A 21,376-nucleotide genomic window follows, 5' to 3' on the forward strand; every position below is an offset into this window, starting at 1 on the left:
CTAAATGTTTGCCCCCAATAAAATAAAAAAGCCTATACTCACCTCCGGTGACGGCGCTGTTTCAGCTGTTACTCGTGGTTCCGGGGTTCTCGTGTAGTTGTTGCGACACTTATCCCCAGTGCCCAACAGTTGGAGGTGGGGGCATAACCTCAAATATCAACTGGGAATCTCCGTAGGTTTTTGTGAGGATAAAGGGGCTGACTTACAATCAAAAAATGTTCTTTTTCTGTCTAGTCCAGATCAACGCCATCCAAGTGAAGGGGCTAAGTCGAGATACCAAGCACAAGAGTGCTGCTGTTTTTTTGCTATTTTTTTTTTTTTTACATTTTTATTAATTTGGCTCAGTACTACTTGACTTAGCCTCATTTTTTCAGTAAATCTCCTGACGTGATGCGACACATATTCCGTAATGGATAAAGAGCTGATATTTATTAAGGATGTAAACATGTCACTCTCATTCCTACAGGAGGAGGGGAGCTAGTGACCAATGCCAAGTTTTAATATGACACAAATTCGCATTTGGTCCATGGGAATTTCTACGTTATGGTGACAAATGAAATATATTTGTTGTGTCTTGTCGGTTTCCTGTATGAAAAACTCTGCCAGGCTGAAATGTGGCAGCAAATAACTCCAGCTAATGAAATAAAATGTGACCCAGATGTAGGAAAATGAAAACTGTTTTCTTGTATCACCATAGACTAAATATAGGACGTGTCCCCAATTAGTCAGGACTGTTCGTCTTGGCAGATGTCACTTGTCCGAATCTCAGCACGATGCTCAATAAAAGAGCAGATGTCTTTAAAAGTGTCATAAATTACATGTAGAAACTTCCTATGGTAAAGCAATGACTTATAGTAACTCCCAATAACTACTTGACCTTGTAAAATAAGACATTCGTGATCTTGAACATTTGCCTTCGTTTGCCTAAAGTACATAAGACTGGACCATATCTGCATAGATTTTTCTCTGCATATTCTCGTGAAATTGAAAAAAAAGGCAGCACACTAGGACCCTGCAGTGTCCCAGGCTGACTTTTTTTTTTAAAGCTTGTCTTTTGGAGTAGAGGAACTGGGAGGGATCAGCATCCCGAGCGAAGCTCTCCTTAAACCTGCCAGTGCCTGCCACATCCAAACAGATGCTCCAACTACTACTTATTTGCTTGGACACCTCTCTCGCTGCTGTCTTAAGAGAGTCTACCTCCTCTGGCTGAGTAAGTATTCAGATAACTCATGGGAAATCATCCAAAGTCCTGCTTTCCTTGAAACACATTCATCCCATACATTTGGCAGCTCTGCTTCACTCACTAAATAGAAAAAAAAAGTTTTACAATAGTGGAGAAGCCGGAGGATACAGAAGTAGGATCGACTGGAGCTTCAAAAATAGAATTCTCAAGATCTAGGATTAAAAAAAAGCCACTTTAGACTTCAAGATCAACCTTTAGTCAATAGACTAAGGATAATACTTAACCTGCACATAGTCAGATTTCATAGGATTCCTGAAAAATCAGAAACATCGAACCCATGTGCAGTGAGAATATCTTCGCTTTCGAGGAACGGAAGAGACTGAATACGTGACATGGGTACAAACTTCGCTCTAGTTGTGACCAAGTTGTACACGTGAATAATTGCAGAATTCTTCAGGTTAGGAACCTCTCTTAGACACGTGTTGATGGCATCCATCCAAAAAGTTCTTCCGAGCGCAGAACATCTTTGCACGTGACTTATCTATGATTTCTTTGAGAAAATTGTTTTCATTCAGCAAGAACTATAGAATAACCATTCATGATATTTGAATGAACTAAATGAACTCTGAAGAACACTGGATTATTCGTTTTGGACTTGGACTTCCGCTATTTATTCTACATTTTGCTGTTAGACTTTGATTTTTCTATTTCTTTTCTAGCCGTGGTTGTTGGAGCTCCAGGTATGGCTGTTCAAACCCTAACGGGATTTTCATTGGTCAGCCTCTTAAGTTTCGGTTACATGTCTTGGGACTGGATGAAGCCTACAGTACTTGGGGACAGTCCTGGTGATGAACCATCTAAATTTCATGCTTCAGCTCCATTAAGACCTCCACATATTATATTTATCTTAACGGATGACCAAGGCTACCATGACATCGGGTACCATGGATCAGATATACAAACTCCAACTCTAGACAGGTTAGCTGCTGAAGGGGTCAAGCTGGAGAACTATTATGTCCAACCTATCTGTACACCCTCTCGTAGTCAACTTATCACTGGCAGGTAAGAAAATGTTATCATCTTGGAAATAATTGTTATTTACCGTTTCGTGCAAGGCACTTCTGTAGATTAATTATTTAGAATTATTATTCTATTCTTCCAAAAGTTTGAAACGTTCGAAAACTTTACTAGTCCTATGCCACCATGTAAATGATGCACGGGTCTCGTGAAAATTCAGTTGGCAAATGCCAGAAGTAGACTTCCTAGAGGGTCATTTGCTGAGGGACTAAAGTTACTGAATATGTAAACAACAGATCACTTGTGTAGCCAGCAGCCCTTGCCAAGAAAGGAACTGCGTTGGCCCTCTTCCAGTTTGATATTAACTCTTTTGATGGAGGATAGAGGAATGTACAGACTGAGTGTAGAAATGCTCAAGCTTTTGCACACAGTAATCTTTTCAGTTTTACTAAATGTGCTCTGAATGGGTTAAATGGTTAAAAAAAATTAAAATATAGATTCTGAGTTCTTGGTGTTTACAAGGACCATTTTGCCTTCAGGTATAGAGTTTCTACTGCGTATGTTGTTTTCCCCATGGGATTAACTTCCTGGTTCTAGGAATGATAGGATGTGCTGACCTGAGAGCTGAACGTTGGGTGACGAAAAGACTCGCGAGCAAGGTTATGGTGGAAAACTAAGATATTTGTCCTTGTACATTGAAGAATTATCAATTAGAAAGTTGGATCATAGAGTAGAAGGGATGTCCTCTCTGGCCAAGTCATTATAACTTGGACAACTTTGTTTTATTATAATTTTACAGGAAATCATCCCTAAGAATAAAATTAAGTCCCTTTTAACATAGTATTTCCACCAACGTCTTGTATTTGTCATCTTGGTGTTTTGCATAACTACTAAACCTCAGGACCCTAGAAGACAAATGGATCTCATGTAATGTCAAACGCTATCAGTATTACTCTATCACTTAGTGAATCTTCTCTTTTCCCTTTATAAATCCAATGGTTTGGTTGGTTTGCTCCGTATTCGATCAATGGAGGTTCCTTGAGGTCACATGGACTTTCTACTAGCAAGTAGACCACATGTGACATCTCCAGTTCAAAATACTATAGTTGTAATTCTATCATGGATCGTAGATATGCATGCTCTACCGCCGTTCCATCTATTGCATATGGGACTGCAGGATATAGTCGAGCGTTGTACTCATCAGTCCCAGAGACAATGGATGGAACAAAGGCCTTTCGTGCAGATCCCTGCGGTTCAGTAAGTTGTCCTCATTGTTACAGATAGGGGATAACTTCATCTTTTCGTAATAATCCTTTAAGGATTACCCGGTGAACCTACGTAATTGTTGTAATGGGCCAATCTCATCAACTTTGTCCTTCCGTGCATGGGTAACTTAACACAGGCTGTCTATATTAAACCCCTCATAAACAATTGATAGTTGTCAACCAAATGTTGAGTGCGCCGACTTCTATTTTCCCTGACTCCCTCAGAAACATAAGCATTTAGCTCGTCTCTAGTGCTCTCTATGAGAGAGACACTGCCAGATTCCTCTGGTGGTGGCTTATCTCGCCAAGACCAAAAGGATTTCCATACAAATTCGTAATTGCCAGCTGATTCCAAGGCTCTATACACACTAGACTCGAGACCAAGTTTGCCAATATTGACGGGTTTGGCCAACATTGGTCTTATTGTATGGGGCTGTTAGATTTCGCCCTTTCTGATCCCATTGTCTGATCCAAAATAAGCACTAGAAGTCACTTTTTTCTACATGAACGATTGTTATCTCTTATATACAGATATCTTTGTCTCTTGGAGACACAATAATAAAAATATATGGAGACTTCATTCTGTAATTACTTAAATCAGAACCAATTCTTTAATCTGTACTAAGTAGGACTTGACGAAAGCTATTTTTTATGGTTGAAAAAGTATACAGTATAATATTGGGTAGAAAAACAGTAAGCGACAAAATCATCAGATGAAGGGTAGATCACATAATAGTATGCATGTATTGGAGAATCCTGGCAGTTTGAACTATCAAAGAAACCATGGCAGTCCAGGGACAATGGTTATAATCACTGGACTGGCATGGTTTCTTTGATAGTTATATAGGGTATAATACAGCACCCACACAGAATAAAATGTAGCCCCATCAGAGTATAATGCAACCTCCCTCATAAGGTATAATGCAGCCCCCCATAGAATATAATGTATCCCCCTCATAGAGTATAATGCAGCCCCCATCATGTTGTATAATGTAGCCCCCTCACAGAATATAATGTTGCCACCTCAGAGTATAATGCAGCCCCCTCACAGGGCATAATGCAGCCCCCCTCATAGGGTAAAAAGATGCCCCCCCTCATAGGGTATAATGCTACCCCTTCATAGGATATCATGCTGCCCACCTCATAGGGTATCATGCTGCCTGCTTCATAGGGTATCATGCTGCCCCCCCTCATAGGGTATAATGCAGCTCCCCCATAGAGTATCATGCTGCCCCTTCATAGGGTATAATGCAACTCCCCCATAGAGTATCATGCTGCCCCCCTCATAGGGTATAATGTACTCCCTTCATAGGGTATCATGCTGCCTTCCTCATAGGGTATCATGCTACCCTCCTCATAGGGTATAATGCAGCTCCCCCATAGAGTATCATGCTGCCCCTTCATAGGGTATAATGCAACTCCCCCATAGAGTATCATGCTGCCCCCCTCATAGGGTATAATGTACTCCCTTCATAGGGTATCATGCTGCCTTCCTCATAGGGTATCATGCTACCCTCCTCATAGTGTATAATGCAACCAGGACTCACTGATATGTATATAAAAAAAACCACAACACTCATCTCTCCTCCTGGCTCCCACGCTGATTCCGGCTCCTTTCCGATATCAGCAGCTGCACTCACTGCCATCTGCCAGACGCACAGTGGGTTTGCGATGAAGTGATGTCATCGTGCACGTGCTGTGTCAGAGGCAGAGGGGAGTGATGGGAGTGGGAGCGTCACCTGATGCTCGTTCCTCCATTATTGCTTTCAACTGTATCGGCATCTATGATGCCGTTATAATTGAATGTGACGCACACGGGGGGGGCGGCGCTGGTGCCCCTGACTTACGGCCACATAGCGGCCGCGTGGGCTGGGGGCCCCTGGGGGAGCGGGGGACCTGGTCTGCCGGCCCTGATAGCGGGCAGTGTTAGCCGCAGCCTGCTATTAAAGTGAAATGAATATTCAGCCCTCTCCATGCCATGGGGGCGAGGGAGCGAGTGATTACTCATTTTCCTTTAGCAGCAGGGACAGGTTTAGCCGCAGCAGTCGGCTTCTGCCTCCTGTCACCCGCTGGCATTGGGGACCCCCATAGCAGCTGAGCGGTGTGCCGCTATTAGTGACATGCTACTGGCTGGGAGTGGGCCCACCGGAGAATCCTCCAGTTCTCTGGTGGGCCAGTCCAACCCTGCACCAGTGGCTGGATGCTCCCTTAGTGATGTCATGGCTAATGATGACATCACCCAAGACCACATCATTCTTGACTGTGTTAGAGCCTGATCCTAGAAACCAGAACTGTCATTGCTGTGTATTAGACAGGCCAGGGCTGATGATGTCACTTATCAATGTTTGCCCCCTATTTCTTTGGGCTTCAGTAGCCAGAAAGAGGGAGCATCAGCACATAGGAACTAAACTTAAATATAGCAGTACCCACTGACCCAGAATGACTCCAGAACTTGTAGTTGCACATTCCCACTTTTGTGATCAATGATAATTTTTTGGGGATTTTGCTTAAACCCAGGCCCCCATAGCTTATTCAGATGGTTTACGAGGCTACAAATTATATCAGTAAATCATTACTGTGAATACTATATTACTTTCCTCCAGGAATAGACAACTTCCCGCTCTCCAGCTGTTCCAGAACGACAGCTGCAATGCCCCAGATTGTATCATACACCAGAAAAAAGGTCAATTTTGTATTCAATGAGGGACTTGTAAAGCTGGGGAAAAAGGAATTATTCTTTAAAAAAATGTAAAAGGTCAAAGATTACTTTAAATCAATAATCAATGTTATTAAAAACAGCGAGAACTTCATAGTCTGGAGAATTATTATTTTATCAACCTAGAAACCTTTATTTGTATTGCTACTTTTTTTGTACTGGAAAATCCATTATATGGATGTCAAGAACATTCTAGCAACCAAAAGTTTGGAAAAGTTATTTGTCATCATAATGGATGCATTGAATCACAACTATTTGAGGACTCATTCCTATGTGTAACAGCTCATCCATGCAAGATGAAAACCATCAGTAAAATCTTTGCTTGAAGTATAAAAAAGCTCAATGTCATCCAAGATGTATCCGATCATAGCACACCTCCATCCTTAAAGGGGTTGTCCACTTTTAGGAAAGTGGGCCCCAAACATTGTAAAATATCTAAAGAAACAAACTCAGCAGGTACTCATCCTCTCTGGGTCCAGTGCCAATTTCTTGCCGATGCTCTGGTCTCAGTGTTTTGGTTGTAGTTGGTATGTCACGTAAACAGTGTGTGTCACTGCTCTAGCCAATCACTGAGCGTTGCAGATTGTTCACTGTGCTCAGCGACACATGATGTAAACCTTGGTTCGGCCGTTGAACTCCGTGATTGGCTATGTGATGTCACTTCTACAGCCGAAACATTGAGACTGAAGTACCGGCAGAAAACCGGCAGTGTACCAAGGGTGGGTGAATACCTTCTGAGTTTATTTTAGGTATTTTACAAAGTTTGGGATCCACTTTCAAGAAAGCGGACAACACCTTATTGTAGGACATAAAGGGATGTAAGAATTGTCCATTCTTCTTTTCATATATTTACAGATGTTCATGTAAACCTCTTGTGGTTTTCCATATTTAAGAAGACATTGTAAAGCCACCTGAGATGTAGTCCATTATTATCATTAGATCTATGAAATTTGTATCCGGCTTGTTGAAATAATTTTGATTCATTCACTTATTACCCAATGTTATTGACCTTTTTCACCCACTGTTTTCTGTACAGTCAATCTTCCCAAGTACACATTCTCATTGTCCTTTTCTTTTTATTTCCTAGGTATCAGATCCACACTGGTTTACAACACTCCATCATTCGTCCACGGCAAGCTAATTGTTTGCCCCTTCATCAGGTCACACTGCCTCAGAAGCTACAAGAAGCTGGTTATGCAACACACATGGTGGGAAAGTGGCACCTGGGTTTCTATAAAAAAGAATGTCTCCCAACAAGACGGGGCTTTGACACCTTTCTTGGCTCTTTGACCGGCAATGTGGACTATTACACTTATGATAACTGTGATGGACCGGGAGTATGTGGCTTTGATTTACATGAGGGGGAGAATGTAGCGTGGGATCTTGCTGGCAAGTACTCCACACTTCTCTACTCCCAACGTGTAAGCCATATCTTGGCAGCTCATAACCCACAACAGCCAATATTTATATACATATCTTTCCAGGCGGTGCACACTCCCCTTCAGTCCCCTCGGGAGTATATATATCAATATAGGAATATGGGCAACGTAGCAAGGCGAAAGTATGCTGCCATGGTAACTTGTATGGATGCAGCTGTAAAAAACATCACTCGGGCTTTGAAAAAGTATGGTTACTATGACAACAGTGTTATAATTTTTTCATCGGACAATGGAGGTCAAACATTCTCTGGTGGAAGTAATTGGCCTTTAAGGGGCCGCAAAGGAACATATTGGGAGGGAGGTATAAGAAGCTTGGGTTTCGTCCATAGCCCCTTGATCAAGAAGAAAAGAAGGACTAGTAGGACGTTAATGCACATAACAGACTGGTATCCAACAATAGTAAAATTGGGAGGAGGAAATATTTCAGACACAGAGGGACTAGATGGTTATGATATGTGGCCATCAATCAGTGAAGGAAAGGAATCATCTCGGACTGAAATTCTGCACAATATTGACCCTTTGTATAATCTTGCCAAAACTGGGTCCATGGAAGAGGGTCAAGGTGTGTGGAATACTGCTATTCAAGCCTCTATAAGAGTCAAAGACTTTAAGTTGATAACAGGAGATCCCGGTTATAGTGATTGGATTCCACCTCAGACCCTCACCAACTTCCCAGGAACCTGGTGGAATTTAGAACGTCATACTGACGGAGCTCGTAAGTCTGTATGGCTCTTCAACATCACAGCAGATCCTTACGAACGTCATGACCTGTCTGCACAGAAACCAGATGTGGTGAAGGAATTACTGACACGCTTGGCTTTTTATAACCGTAGTGCAATTCCAGTGCGGTATCCTAATGAGGACCCGAGGGGTAATCCAGAACTCAACGGTGGTGCCTGGGGACCATGGGCTAGCGAAGAAGATGATGAGGACGATGAAAACTGGATCAGAGGAGGACATTTAAAGAGCACAAATAAAAAGAAAAAATGCAAGATTTGCAAGTTAAAAACTTTCTTTCGAAAGCTGAACACACGTCTTATGTCTAATCGCATCTGAAAAAAAAATGAAGAAAATATTTTTGGCCTTGTTTTCAAACTGTTTCTTGTAGCACAATTTACATTGGATTAATTACAAATGGACCATACAGTGCAGAACTCTACAAGGCTCAAAGGGCACTACAAGTCCAAAGAAACTGGATATAGCACTTATGAAGGCATCATACACAATTCTGAATAGTCAGAAGAAATTCAAAGACTGGACATGTAATCCAAATGGATTATACAGACGACACTTTTATATGGTTGAAATGTAATCAGGCACATTCTAAATATTAAAGGGAACATTTACTTATTTTGGACGACTTCCAGAGCCTTAAAGACAATTTATAGTCATGCATTTTTCAAGATTAATTAAATCACGGACATAATATATATTAATTTTTTTTTAATTATAGGCAGTATTTACTGTGGCACTTCTTAGATTAAGAAGATGGCGGTCTAGCCATTAAACTTCCTGTTCATGAATATTTTTGATTCTGTCAGAAAGAATCCATTTTTACAAATATATTTATACTAAAACCTTCTTGAGACAAATTCCCAAAATTTGGAAAATTGGTCTTCTGGAAAGGTGGTCCTCTCAAAGGAAAAGGGCCAATATATATAGGAGATAGGGGAATTGAAAACTAAATTATAGAAAATATGATCAAGAGAAGGATATTCTTCTCAAAGAGGTAATTTTTGTAGTGAGGTTATTATTCTGAACCTCGAAGTGACGTGACCGTATGCTAAGATTTTCATATCTGAAGCACAGGAAGTATCTACCAAGCTACTGTTTTACTGTATCTTTGTCAAGACGTTCAACAGACGATGACTGGTCTTAGGACAGCCAACAAAAAGGCCTTCTCCATTGCAGATAGATGACAAATAAAAAATTAAATGTTTCAAAATGTGACTTAACAAATTTATTATCAAGTGGTGGGCTACGAGACTGTTCTTTTGATATCTACAGTTACATAAAACAGGAAAGTCTGGACAAACCAAGATGTTAAACTCATGGCTATGTTGGTTTGAGAAATACAGTATAATATTATCTTAGGTGATGGTTGCAGTAGGGTACAGAGGTACAGAAGTAAGGTTTTGTTGAATATCATTGCACATCACAGACTGGACTGGTATCCAAAGCCCAAAATTTCAGAAATATAGCAGCTAGGCAGCTATGACATGTGGTCATCCATTAGTCAAGTTTGATAAGTCAAGAAATCAAAGTTAGAAACCTATAAAGACGGATGTAATTGCAAAGTCAAGTTGTATAGAAGATGTTCATAGGGTCAAAGATTGAAGAAGTAAACAAGGATTTGGTTGCCAAGTTTAAGTCTATAAAGGATGGTCAATAAATTGAAGACTCAAGTGGTTGAATAAGTGTCTAGTGGTCACATCAAGGTCTAAAGAAAATGGTTGAAGGAATGAGAGGGATGAAGAAGGGCAAAATTGTCAAAAGAATTAAAAAATGAGGAGGATATAGTTATACACTAGAACCCAACTCATTTCCACAGATATTTGATCATTAAGTGAAAAAGGAGTAAAGGACATTCTCAAAGGTTAGCCTGCCCTATGCTAAAAGATGGAAAGGGTTTCAAGGAACAAGTTTTAGAATGTCGGCATATTTTGATAAAAGTCATCCAAAGGAAGAGAGCAAAGTTTAAATAATTGGTACGGTTCGGCAGTTTCTTTATATAAATCTTAAATTAAAGTGGTTGCCCTGGTAAATGTATTTGACAGCCTATGTACAGGATGTACATCAATAGTAGATTGATGCTGGTCCGCACTGCAGCACCCCCAGCAATCAGCTGTTGTTTGCTCTAGTGGCTGCTTGATGTGGAAGCTTTGAACAGAGCTACTAAACACTGCTGCCAGCTGTTGCTGGGCGCTAATAAACACTGCTGCTGGCTGTTGCTGGGCACTACAAAACACTGCTGCTGGATGTGGCTAGGCACTGAAGCACAGCTCTTATTCTTTCATATAGCTGGAGTAGCCGACACCGGTCAGCAGCGGCTGCTACACTTTGAATAAAGTTACGCTGAAGAGCTCCGTTCGAATTTTTTATATCTGGCCTCTGGCTGGAGCCAAAAAAACACCTGTTCAGTGGGGTCACCGACGGGTGTTGGAAATCCATCAATCTACTATTGATGACTCATCCTGCACGTAAGTCATCAAATATGTCTGCTCGATAAAACCTTTAAATGACAGAGGGGAAATATTTTATACAATCTCCTAAGTGCAATATACTTACTAGATAATTCTCCAAGAGTGCCCTTTTTCATAAGCCAATCACGCACCTAAAATCATGGACACAAGTTGAAATCTAAGTTGTAAACATATCAAAAGTTGCATTTTTTTTACCAATTAGGTTTTGCTCAATAATTCTCAACTTTTATTCCCAAGAGGTGTCAGACTTTGAAGAATTCCTCCACGAGTCTCGTCCTACCAATGACTGACATGAATTTGTCTAATGATGACCAGTACAATATCATTAGTAATAACTAAGTTAGGATTTTCGGCACTCATACCTCACCTTGCTGGAAAGCCAAAAAACTGCCTCCATAAAATTCAAGCATTAGACAACCTCTCATCTGGTGACCCTGTTTTGTCTTGGTTTGTCCAAAAATTTTAATGTTGACATTTATAAAACCATGGAAAAAGAGGTTTGTGCAATATAGTTAGATTTCTAAGAGCCTGAAGGCTGTAAAAGAAAGGTGACTCATTCAAGTAGGAAGATGATTTATCAAGCGTTATGTGGAACTTTAGAAATGCCTTTGACATGGCAATTTAATGGAAAAGCAAATCCTTTTACACTCTGGATTGTTAATAAAAACTGAGATGAAATAATAAAAGCATCAGCTTGTTTCATCATATAAAAATGTTCTACAGTCACACCATGTGTGGAAAGTGTTGGTGATGTGAACATAGTTGCTAACACTGGTTTTAACAATGACATCCCCAATCATAGAAAAAGCCCCAAAAACGTCCCTACTTGTATGCACTCTAAGGGATTGGTTAGCCAAACATGGCTGCCTTCTTAATAAAAAATAGCGCCATTCTTGTTTACAGGTTGTATGTGGTATTGCAGCTGTGCCTAAATCAGCTTACTGGAGCTGAGTTGTGAAATCAAAAAATACCTGTAGACAGAGGTGGAGCTGTTTTTGGAAAAAGATTTTGGACACAGCGCTGAAGTCTCTCATTCATTCTCAGGACCGGTGAGGATACTAATATTCGGGCCACCATATTTTTCTAATTCTGTAAAATCCCTTTAAAGGGTGTCCGACTATTGATACCCCCACCGATCCTGAGAATGAATGAGAGGCTTTAGCATTGTGTCCAACTTTTCCTCAATTTCCGTGACACCTAGTTAAGCACTAAATCAGCACCCCTTTGTTCAGTGTGACTGCTGACGTTGAGTGGGGCCGCCATGTCAACTGTTTAGGATGCCAACCTCTGCAATCAGGTAGGTGAACAGTTCGATAGGGTCTATTATGGACATTTAGCCTTTTGTATATTCCTGATATTATAACTAATCCATCTTTAGTCACCTTTTCTTAAAGAGTTTTTATATATATAGTACTAACATATACTTTAAGTGAACTGCATTAAAAGTTATTTTTTAGGGGTTTTTTCTACTTGGTTCTTACTGGTATTTGACCCCAAATTGCCATATCGCTTAAAATGTTGTTTTTTTTTCTTTTATTATGTGTATTCCCCATTCTGGAGCATCTTTTCTTGGAAATCTATATTATGTCTTTCCTTCTGTTATTCCTTCTGGAAATGTAGGAACAGATTTACAATTGGGTGTTACCATTACCCCGTCATTGCCCCCAAATTCTTTGACACTACCCAGTGAGTGGTGACCGTATCAAATTTTGTAGTGATACACCCTGTTGACAGCAGCAGTGGTAACACCCAGTTTTTCTGGGCTTCAGTATTGTTCGTGCACATATTTACTAAAACCGTTTCATCAGTAGAACTGACAGGTCCCCTTTAAATTGGTTGTCCAGGACTTTAACGTTAACCTATCCTAAGGATAGGTCACCAATGTGTAATCGTTGGGGGTGCAACAACTGACATTGCAGCTGATCAACTGTTCCCGGTGTTGGCCGGAACTGGCCAGATAAGGAGCTGCACAGCTCTGTTGATGGAATAGTGGCTGCGGTCGGGTACTGGACATGCACCTCCTTGAATAGCTGGGGGATGTGCCGTACCCGTCCCTGGTCTCTGTACAGTAGAGGAAGCTGTGCTGTGTAGATAACTGAGCAGCTGATCGACGGGGGGTGCTGGGTGTCGCACCGATCAAACATTGTTGACCTATTATAAAGATAAGCCTTCAATGTTAAAAGTCCTGGACAACCACTTTAAATAGAGGGGTATATTGTGTGATAATGTCTGTTGCTGCCCCTCCTGCCATGTGTGGCGCGCTGTCATCTAGTGTACAAATAAACTTACAATACATTGCCCCCACTTAAAATGACACAATATGGTGCCCCCAAAACATTTCTAAAAAATTGCCTATATAACAACAAAGCCACCATTAGACAGTGCAAAAATAATATGCTGTACTATACAATGCCTAGACTATGTTCTTATGACTTTTTCAGCCAATGTTTTGGAGAAATATTTAGGAAATGCTATATGTCAAAAGAGTATTTCTTATGCCAGAGGAAGACGATAACCTGTGAAATTTTGTGTGTTTCTAATCTTCACATGGACTTATATTCAGTGTGCTTGTCTATGTGTTAAAGAGGCTATACAGGACTATTAAATTTTTTCACTATTGGCCGAAGAACTAACAGCAGGTAGCTGCTAACTACCTACTTGTTGTGCCACATACCGCTCTTGCAGGCAATTCAGCTGCTTCCCCTGACATCATGTCAACAGGGTAGTGGCTTCTCATCCACTCTTCTGCTCTTCTCTGTTGATGGGGTGTGACTGCCAACATCATGCTGATTGACAGCCGGCTCCTCACTGCTGGAAGCCAGCTGTCAGTCAGCTTGACATCGGCAGTCACCCCCCATAGTCCAGTAGAGGAAGAGCTGCTTTGTAGACAAAGAGCAGCTGCATCACCGATAGGAGTGGTCGATGGCCGGTCTGAGACAGTGCCGGTTCGAGCAGGCAGGTACTTTCCGCTGTTCCTTTTTTTTGAGCTCGCTTCCTTTCAGCCTTTGTCAGTGGTAGAGGCCCTGTGTAGTGAGCAAGAGCCATGTTACAGGAGTGGTTGACAAATAAACAGGTGAAATATCTTGAACTCTGTGCTGCACCAGGTTACAGGAGTGTAGGGAAGGTGACCTGACGGACTGACTTGTTAGTAAGATGAAGGGACGGTTTGCACACTTTGACAGAAAGAAACAGCTAGAAACATGTATGTGAAGTGCATTACCTTGGGTTGACCACTAGATGGCAGGGAGGAGTGTGAGTGCAGGATTTTAACAGCAGCTTAGGGCTTTAGAAACCGTTAGTCATGGGAGGCAGAGTTACAGGGAACCGGGAAGGTTATAAATTTGACAGGAGGGTTCTAGAAAGTTCCAGTCCCCGGGAGGAGCTCAAGAGACAAGAAGTTTGTGACAGTTGGAGTGCTGTGAGGAGAGCCAAACCAGGGGACTGAGGAGAGGGAAAGTCAGGGGGTGGTCCTGACACGAAGTACCGCAATACAAACGAGGCCCCGGGGGAAAGCACACCGAATTAAGGATGGCAACTGACCAGTACAATTGCTGTTGGTGTACAGGCCTAAGGCGGCCACAGTGACTGAGCCATCAGGAGTGTCGTTGAGTTGAAAAAGGGACGGTGCGTATAATTATGTATCTGGTGAAAAGTACGGTGTGTGTGTAACGGGGCCTGGAAACGGAGGGCCGAGAAAAGGGATATCAGTGTATTGCTGAGGCCGTTAGACGGACGGCGCAAAATAAACTTGGTCCTGTTGCACCCGAAAATTGCCTCCATCTGGTGTCTGTTTTGTCACTGCGCAGTATACAGAGGGACCACCCCCCAGTCCGGCCTACGACTCTACACTTGGCGTAGTCGGCAGGATCGCCGCTGCTAATACGACACCCTCCGCGGCAGGCCTGCCTCTGAAGAATGAATAAGGACTTGGACTGTTCTGTTTGGATTATAAACACTTGTGGAGTACAAATTGCTAACCTGTGGATTACAAATTGGGAACGCTGTGGCGGATCTGCAGTGCTGGCAGAGGATCCGGGGTGGTACCAGGTTCTTTGCAAGATGGTGGTGTTACTCCAACGCAGGAGAGAGGTCCGGGTGTTTGCAGTCGTTCTGGATGGACTGGGACCCCCTCCAACGTACCCCTGGGGGAAGCGATATGTACCGGGAGGCCGAAGCTCCCACATACTGGACCCAGGCCGCTGGGTGGAAAAGCCAGCCATCGCCCCACCCAGCAGAGGGAGTGGCACCGAGGAAAGATTGCCTGCAGCTGCTTGGCGCCATTTGATTGTTGCCCACCGGACGGGATGCAACGCTGTGGTTGTCGAGGCATCGGGCGCCTGGAGTGGCGATGGCATCGGGAGATCGCGCCTCGCTGGAAGACTTATCCCTCGGAGTCACGGGCAGACATCTGGATCGTGGGCGTAGAAGCAGAGAAATTGCTGGTCCCGCGGAAGCGGCCGCCAACGTTGACAGCAGAGACCCTCCCCGTGGAACCCCTGAGCCTGGAGGCTAGCCCCGCCGGACGGCGGGGTGAAGGACGGAGACTGCGGGAGGAGCCGCGGGAAGTTATGGCGGAAGCCGCGCAGGGGAAGGTGAGAGTTCCCCCGGTTCCCCTGGTGGCTCCGCAGGCGGCCCCCACCACTCAGTCGCCGCACGCGGCCTACTGTGTTCCTGAAGGCATCGCTGCGGAGGGCCCTATGGTTTACGCTGAGCTGAGTAAGGGCCCTGCTCCCGTCCCCGAGCCACCCCGCCCGGTGTCACCAGTGCGGAGTCTGTCCGCGGAAGGCGCTGATGCGTTCCCCCTGCCTGTAGCGACCACATCCCCGAAACCGGCCACCATTCCGCCCCCGTCTACAGCTCCGGGTGCGGCCTATCCCACAGCCCCGTCTATGTCGATGCCGGAGTTGGCTGCGGCCTGCTTGTCAGGCCCTGCGGCCCAATCTGCAGGAACTACGGCTGCCCCTATCTGCCGCCCGGCCTCAGCGGCTGCTGGGCCGCTGACATCAATGACTGCCTCTGCCCCGCTTTCACCCCCGGCTGAGTCCCGCCTACCGGACTTCGGGGCCTACTCCGGACCCTCTGTTTGGGTTGCGGAGGTTATTAAGAAGAAAAAAGCCAGGGAGCAGGAAATATGGAACCTGCTCCATGCAAAGGGAGAGGCTGGCATGGCAGCTGCACGATCCTTGGGACGGCTTGTATACACTAATATACCCAAGGGGTATGGCTTTATCCGAGACTTTGCGACTGGCCAGAAAGTGTACATCAATGTGGCATCGATCCGCCATGGCTGGGCCTTGCAAGAGGGGGACTTGGTGTCTTATTACAAGGAATATTGTCCCCGCGGCTACTACGCGGTAGCCGTACTCGCTTAACCTGAGGAACACGAACCCCCGTAGAAAGGACTCTAAAGACACTCCTCTGCATCCTGGGAGCTCCACGGCTGTGGGGCTCCCCTTGCTACTGGCCACCAGAAGATGGCTTGGACTGTCGGGAATTCGCTGCATCGTTATGCAGATAATTGGGACAGTTTGCGTCCAGGTTAAAGAGAAATGTTTTTGTTATGTGTTGAAGCTAGTTTACCTGACAGGGCAGGGATGCATAAAAAAAGGGGGGGAGAAAAACCTGTTATGTTTTTGTTTTATTGTATGTTGGTTTTAACGAGAAATAGTAAATTAAAAATATATAGAAGAAGGGGTACTTGTGCTATTATAAAATGTTCTGATGTATAATATGCAAAAGTAGAATGCGACAGCTCCGGGTACGGGAAGGTCTGGGTGACCGAAGGAAGTGTGAGACCAAAGGGGTCTACGAGCAGAGAGGGTCTGTGTGACCAAGATGCTGACCATGACTTGTTATTGAAGGAAAGACAAAGAGATGGAAGAAACGGAAACAGACGGTAGTCCCAAAGCAGGTCCCTTACATTACGGACACCCCAGTAGAATAGACGGACGCTGATAATGATCTGGTAGGAGTAAGACCTCGATCATGGCGGACCGGATAGTGGAAGGTGACAGAAGGGGAGAGTAGGGGAAAGTACACGCTGTAGAGAGAATCCGGGTTTACCTGGCCCAATTTGAAAGGAGTTGTCATGTGGTGCGCGCGCTGGCGAGTGGCGGTAGGCTGCTCGGAGCAAGGTGCTCCCGGTTTGGTTCGGCCCCCGCAGATGGTGGGTATGGTCCAACCACCGGTCCGACAACAGAAAGTAGGGGAAGTTTCAGAACGACGAAGGCAGGGACTACAATTGTCGAGGACGACAATAGACAAAGGAAGGAGAGTGTAGGGAAGGTGACCTGACGGACTGACTTGTTAGTAAGATGAAGGGACGGTTTGCACACTTTGACAGAAAGAAACAGCTAGAAACACGTATGTGAAGTGCATTACCTTGGGTTGACCACTAGATGGCAGGGAGGAGTGTGAGTGCAGGATTTTAACAGCAGCTTAGGGCTTTAGAAACCGTTAGTCATGGGGGCGGAGTTACAGGGAACTGGGAAGGTTATAAATTTGACAGGAGGGTTCCAGAAAGTTCCCGTCCCCGGGAGGAGCTCAAGAGACAAGAAGTCTGTGACAGTTGGAGTGCTGTGAGGAGAGCCAAACCAGGGGACTGAGGAGAGGGAAAGTCAGAGGGGTGGTCCTGACATGAAGTACCAAAATACAGACGAGGCCCCGGGGGAAAGCACACCGAATTAAGGATGGCAACTGACCAGTAAAATTGCTGTTGGTGTACAGGCCTAAGGCGGCCACAGTGACTGAGCTATCAGGAGTGTCGTTGAGTTGAAAAAGGGACGGTGCGTATAATTACGTCTCTGGTGAAAAGTACGGTGTGTGTGTAACGGGGCCTGGAAACGGCGGGCCGAGAAAAGGGATAGCGGTGTATTGCTGAGGCCGTCAGACGGACGGCGCAAAATAAACTTGGACCTGTTGCACCTGAAAATTGCCTTCATCTGGTGTCTGTTTTGTCCCTGCGCGGTATAGAGAGGGACCACCCCCCAGTCCGGCCTACGACTCTACAGAGGGAAGAGGGGAAGATCGTCTCTGTGACTGTCCCAGGTGTATGAATCCCATCACCCATAAAGGAGAAGAGGCAGTGGCTTTCCAGAGAAGAGCAGAAATCAGTGTCGGTAATGGAGGGTGAGTTCTTGCTGCTTGAAGAAACAGCCAAAATCTGGGTAAGCAGAGTTGAGAGACAATGTTATGCCCATAGTATAGGACAACACAGAGATACAGACCATATCTCAGGAGTGATGTAGTTCCTATACTGTGGACAGCTATACTGAGAGTCAAGGTCTTGTAGCAGTTGAACAGGCAGTGGAAGGCACTAGGAGGGATGTGTAACCTGAGAGCCTACTACTACTGGTTTGAGACAGGAACCCAGGAAAGGACCATCCGGAGACCGAGAAAAGACTGCGCAGAGACTGAGTGACAGGTGGGCGAAGTCCCATTGTGACTTTCAGGAGATGCCAGTGGGGTGAGAAGGCCTGATTTGAGTGAGAATGCCAGGAAGTCATTTTTCTGAGCGTGAGTCTCACTGAGGCCCAGAGTAAGAGAAAGGTGCAATGACAGCATTTGGGAGGTGTGTGAGCCAAGAGCTCAGAGACACTAAAGAAACCACAATGTGGGAAAAGTATTGTGTCTCCATTTTGGATGACTATAAATAAACCTGATTGATATGTTTCTATCATTTGGTTTCTTCTCTGAGAGCCAGTTTATGCATACTACCGAGGGCGTGGTGACAAGAAAAAATCTGGTGGCATCAGTCTCTTAAAAGAAAATCATAGTAATAGTACAGGGCAAAGAGAAAGCTGAGATATTAAACATGTACTTTTCATCCGTGTTCACCAATGAACTGTGTATGCCGGGTATCATTCAGCAAGCCAGAAAGCAAGGTTCACCACCCAATATAACTAGAGGTATGGCTGCGCCTGACCAAATTATATATTGACAAAGCCCCTGGGCTAGATGACATTCATCCATGGATAGTGAAGGAGTTGAGCTTGGTAATTGACAGACCGATGTATCTCATTTACTTAGAATTTCTTGTAACAGGATCGGTGCCAGAGGATTGAAGGATGGCTGCCGTGGCACCGATATTTAAGAAATGTAATATGGTGGATCCAGGCAATTACTGTCCGGTCAGAGGTGTGCTAAATTTTTGAGGGCATTATAAGAGACGACCTGCAACAATATATTGCAAAAAATCTATATATATAAACACCTTATCGTGTCTGTCTGTAATCGAAATCGCGGGCCGCTGATTGGTCGCGGCCGCCAGGCCCCCGCCAGGCCGCAACCAATCAGCGTCAGGCGCAGCTGTTCGTAACGGTAAGCCTGCCGGCAGGCGCAGGCCTTGATCTGTAAAAAAGAGAATTAAAATTAAAAAAAGTTATTCTCACCTTACGATGGCCTCCTGTCTTCTTTCCACGCGCCCGGCGTCGCGTTCCCAGTAATGCTTTGCGGCTTAGACCGCTGATGACCTCACTCTCGCGAGAGCGAGAAAGAAGACCGACGTCATCAGCGGTCTAAGCCGCAAAGCATTACTGGGAACGCGAGGCGGGGCGCGTGGAAAGAAGACAGGAGGCCGTCGGAAGGTGAGAATAACTTTTTAAAAATTTTTAATATTATTTTTGTACAGGGCCGCAGCAGTGATTGGTCGCGGCTGCAGGGCCGCGTTGCTGATTGGTCGCGGACAGAAGGCTGCGACGCTGATTGGTCGCGGCTATACGGAAAGGGGGGTGAGGGGACCATGCATACCAGGATTGGGGGGTGAGGGGACCATGCATACCAGGATTGGGGGGTGAGGGGACCATGCATACCAGGATAGGGGGTTGAGGGGACCATGCATACCCCAAAAGGGGGTAAGAGGACCATGCATACCAGGATTGGGGGGTGAGGGGACCATGCATATCAGGAAAGAGGGGTGAGGGGACCTTGCATACTAGGAAAGGGGGGTGAGGATACCATGCATACCAGGATTGGGGGGTGAGGGGACCATACATACCAGGAAAGGGGGGTGACGGTGAGCATACATACCAGGATTGGGGTGTGAGAGGACCATGCATACCAAGAAAGGGTAGGGTTGAGGGGTCCATGCATACCAGGATAGGGGGGTGAGGGGACCATACATACCACGAAAGGGGGGTGAGGGGACCATGCATGCCAAAAAAGGGGGGTGAGGGGACCATGCATACCAGGAAAGGGGGGTGAGGAGACCATGCATATCAGGATTGGGGGTGAGGGGACCATGCATACCAAGATTGGGGGGTGAGAGGACCATGCATACCAGGACTCGGGGGTGAGGGGACCATGCATACCCCAAAAGGGGGGTAAGAGGACCATGCATACCAGGATTGGGGGGTGAGGGGACCATGCATATCAGGAAAGGGGGGTGAGGATACCATGCATACCAGGATTGGGGGGTGAGGGGACCATACATACCAGGAAAGGGGGGTGACGGTGAGCATACATACCAGGATTGGGGTGTGAGAGGACCATGCATACCAAGAAGGGGGGTGAGGGGACCATGCATACCCCGAAAGGGGGGTAAGAGGACCATGCATACCAGGAAAGAGGGGTGAGAGGACCATGCATACCAGGATTGGGGGGTGAGAGGACCATGCATTCCAGGATTGGGGGTGAGGGGACCATGCATACCCCGAAAGGGGAGTAAGAAGACCATGCATACCAGGAAAGAGAGGTGAGAGGACCATGCATACCAGGATTGGGGGGTGAGAGGACCATGCATTCCAGGATTGGGGGGTCAGGGGACCATGCATACCAGGATAGGGGGTTGAGGGGTAGCATGCATATCAGGATTGGGGGTGAGAGAACCATACATATCAGGATTGGGGGTGAGAGAACCATACATATCAGGATTGGGGGTGAGAGAACCATACATATCAGGATTGGGGGGTGCATTATTGCACTATTATCAAATCTTCAAAAATAAACTGCCTATATATTCTAGAATACCCGATGCGTTAGAATCGGGCCACCATCTAGTAATATAATAACTGACAACCAATAAGGATTCATGAAAAATAAGTTGTATCTAACCAACATGTTGGGCTTCTCTGAGAGGGTAAGTGCAAATCTGGATGTTGGTAATCCAGCTGATGCGATTTATTTGGACTTTGTAAAGGCAACTGATACTGTACCACCACCATAGCCTTATACTGAAGCTACAGAGGCAAGGACTGGGGGAAACTACAATGGAAACCAGAAGTTTACGCTATGTAAAAAGACACATCTGCATGTTTTTCTCAATATCTGACATGAAATCAGAATAAACCTTTCCCGTTTTAGCTCAATTAGGATTACCATAATTATTAATATTTGCCAAATGCCAGAATAATGACAGAGAGAGAGAAAGAGAGAGAGAATGTTTAAGGCATTTTTATTACTTACTACATAATCAGTTTACATACATTTCATTAGTATTTGGTACCATTGCCCTTAAACTAAATGAATTGGGTCAAACAATTGGGATCTCCTTCTGCAAGCTTCTCGTAATAGCTGGTCAGAATTTGGGCCCAATCTTCTTGACAAAACTGGTGTAA

The 21,376-nt window shown here is 44.8% G+C and overlaps 1 protein-coding gene across 1 annotated transcript; it reads left to right on the top strand.

Moving 5' to 3' along the window:
• The first annotated feature begins 1,075 nt into the window (after positions 1-1,075).
• ARSI (arylsulfatase family member I) lies at positions 1,076-9,565 on the top strand. Its single transcript, XM_073567985.1, has 3 exons — positions 1,076-1,210; positions 1,903-2,245; positions 7,269-9,565. Exons 2-3 carry the CDS (start codon positions 1,926-1,928, stop codon positions 8,674-8,676), a joined length of 1,728 nt encoding a protein of 575 aa, XP_073424086.1. The 5' UTR covers positions 1,076-1,210; positions 1,903-1,925; the 3' UTR covers positions 8,677-9,565.
• Positions 9,566-21,376: the final 11,811 nt, after the last annotated feature.

This window comes from Dendrobates tinctorius, unplaced genomic scaffold, assembly GCF_039654945.1.
Source record: "Dendrobates tinctorius isolate UK_male_01 unplaced genomic scaffold, ASM3965494v1 ptg000020l, whole genome shotgun sequence".
NCBI classification, from domain to species: Eukaryota; Metazoa; Chordata; class Amphibia; order Anura; family Dendrobatidae; genus Dendrobates; species Dendrobates tinctorius.

Coding starts and splice junctions, on each gene's coding strand:
- ARSI (XM_073567985.1), top strand. CDS start 1,926: ATGGCTGTTCAAACCCTAACGGGATTTTCATTGGTCAGCCTCTTAAGT. Junction 2,246..7,268: donor AGTCAACTTATCACTGGCAG/GTAAGAAAATGT, acceptor TTTATTTCCTAG/GTATCAGATCCACACTGGTT.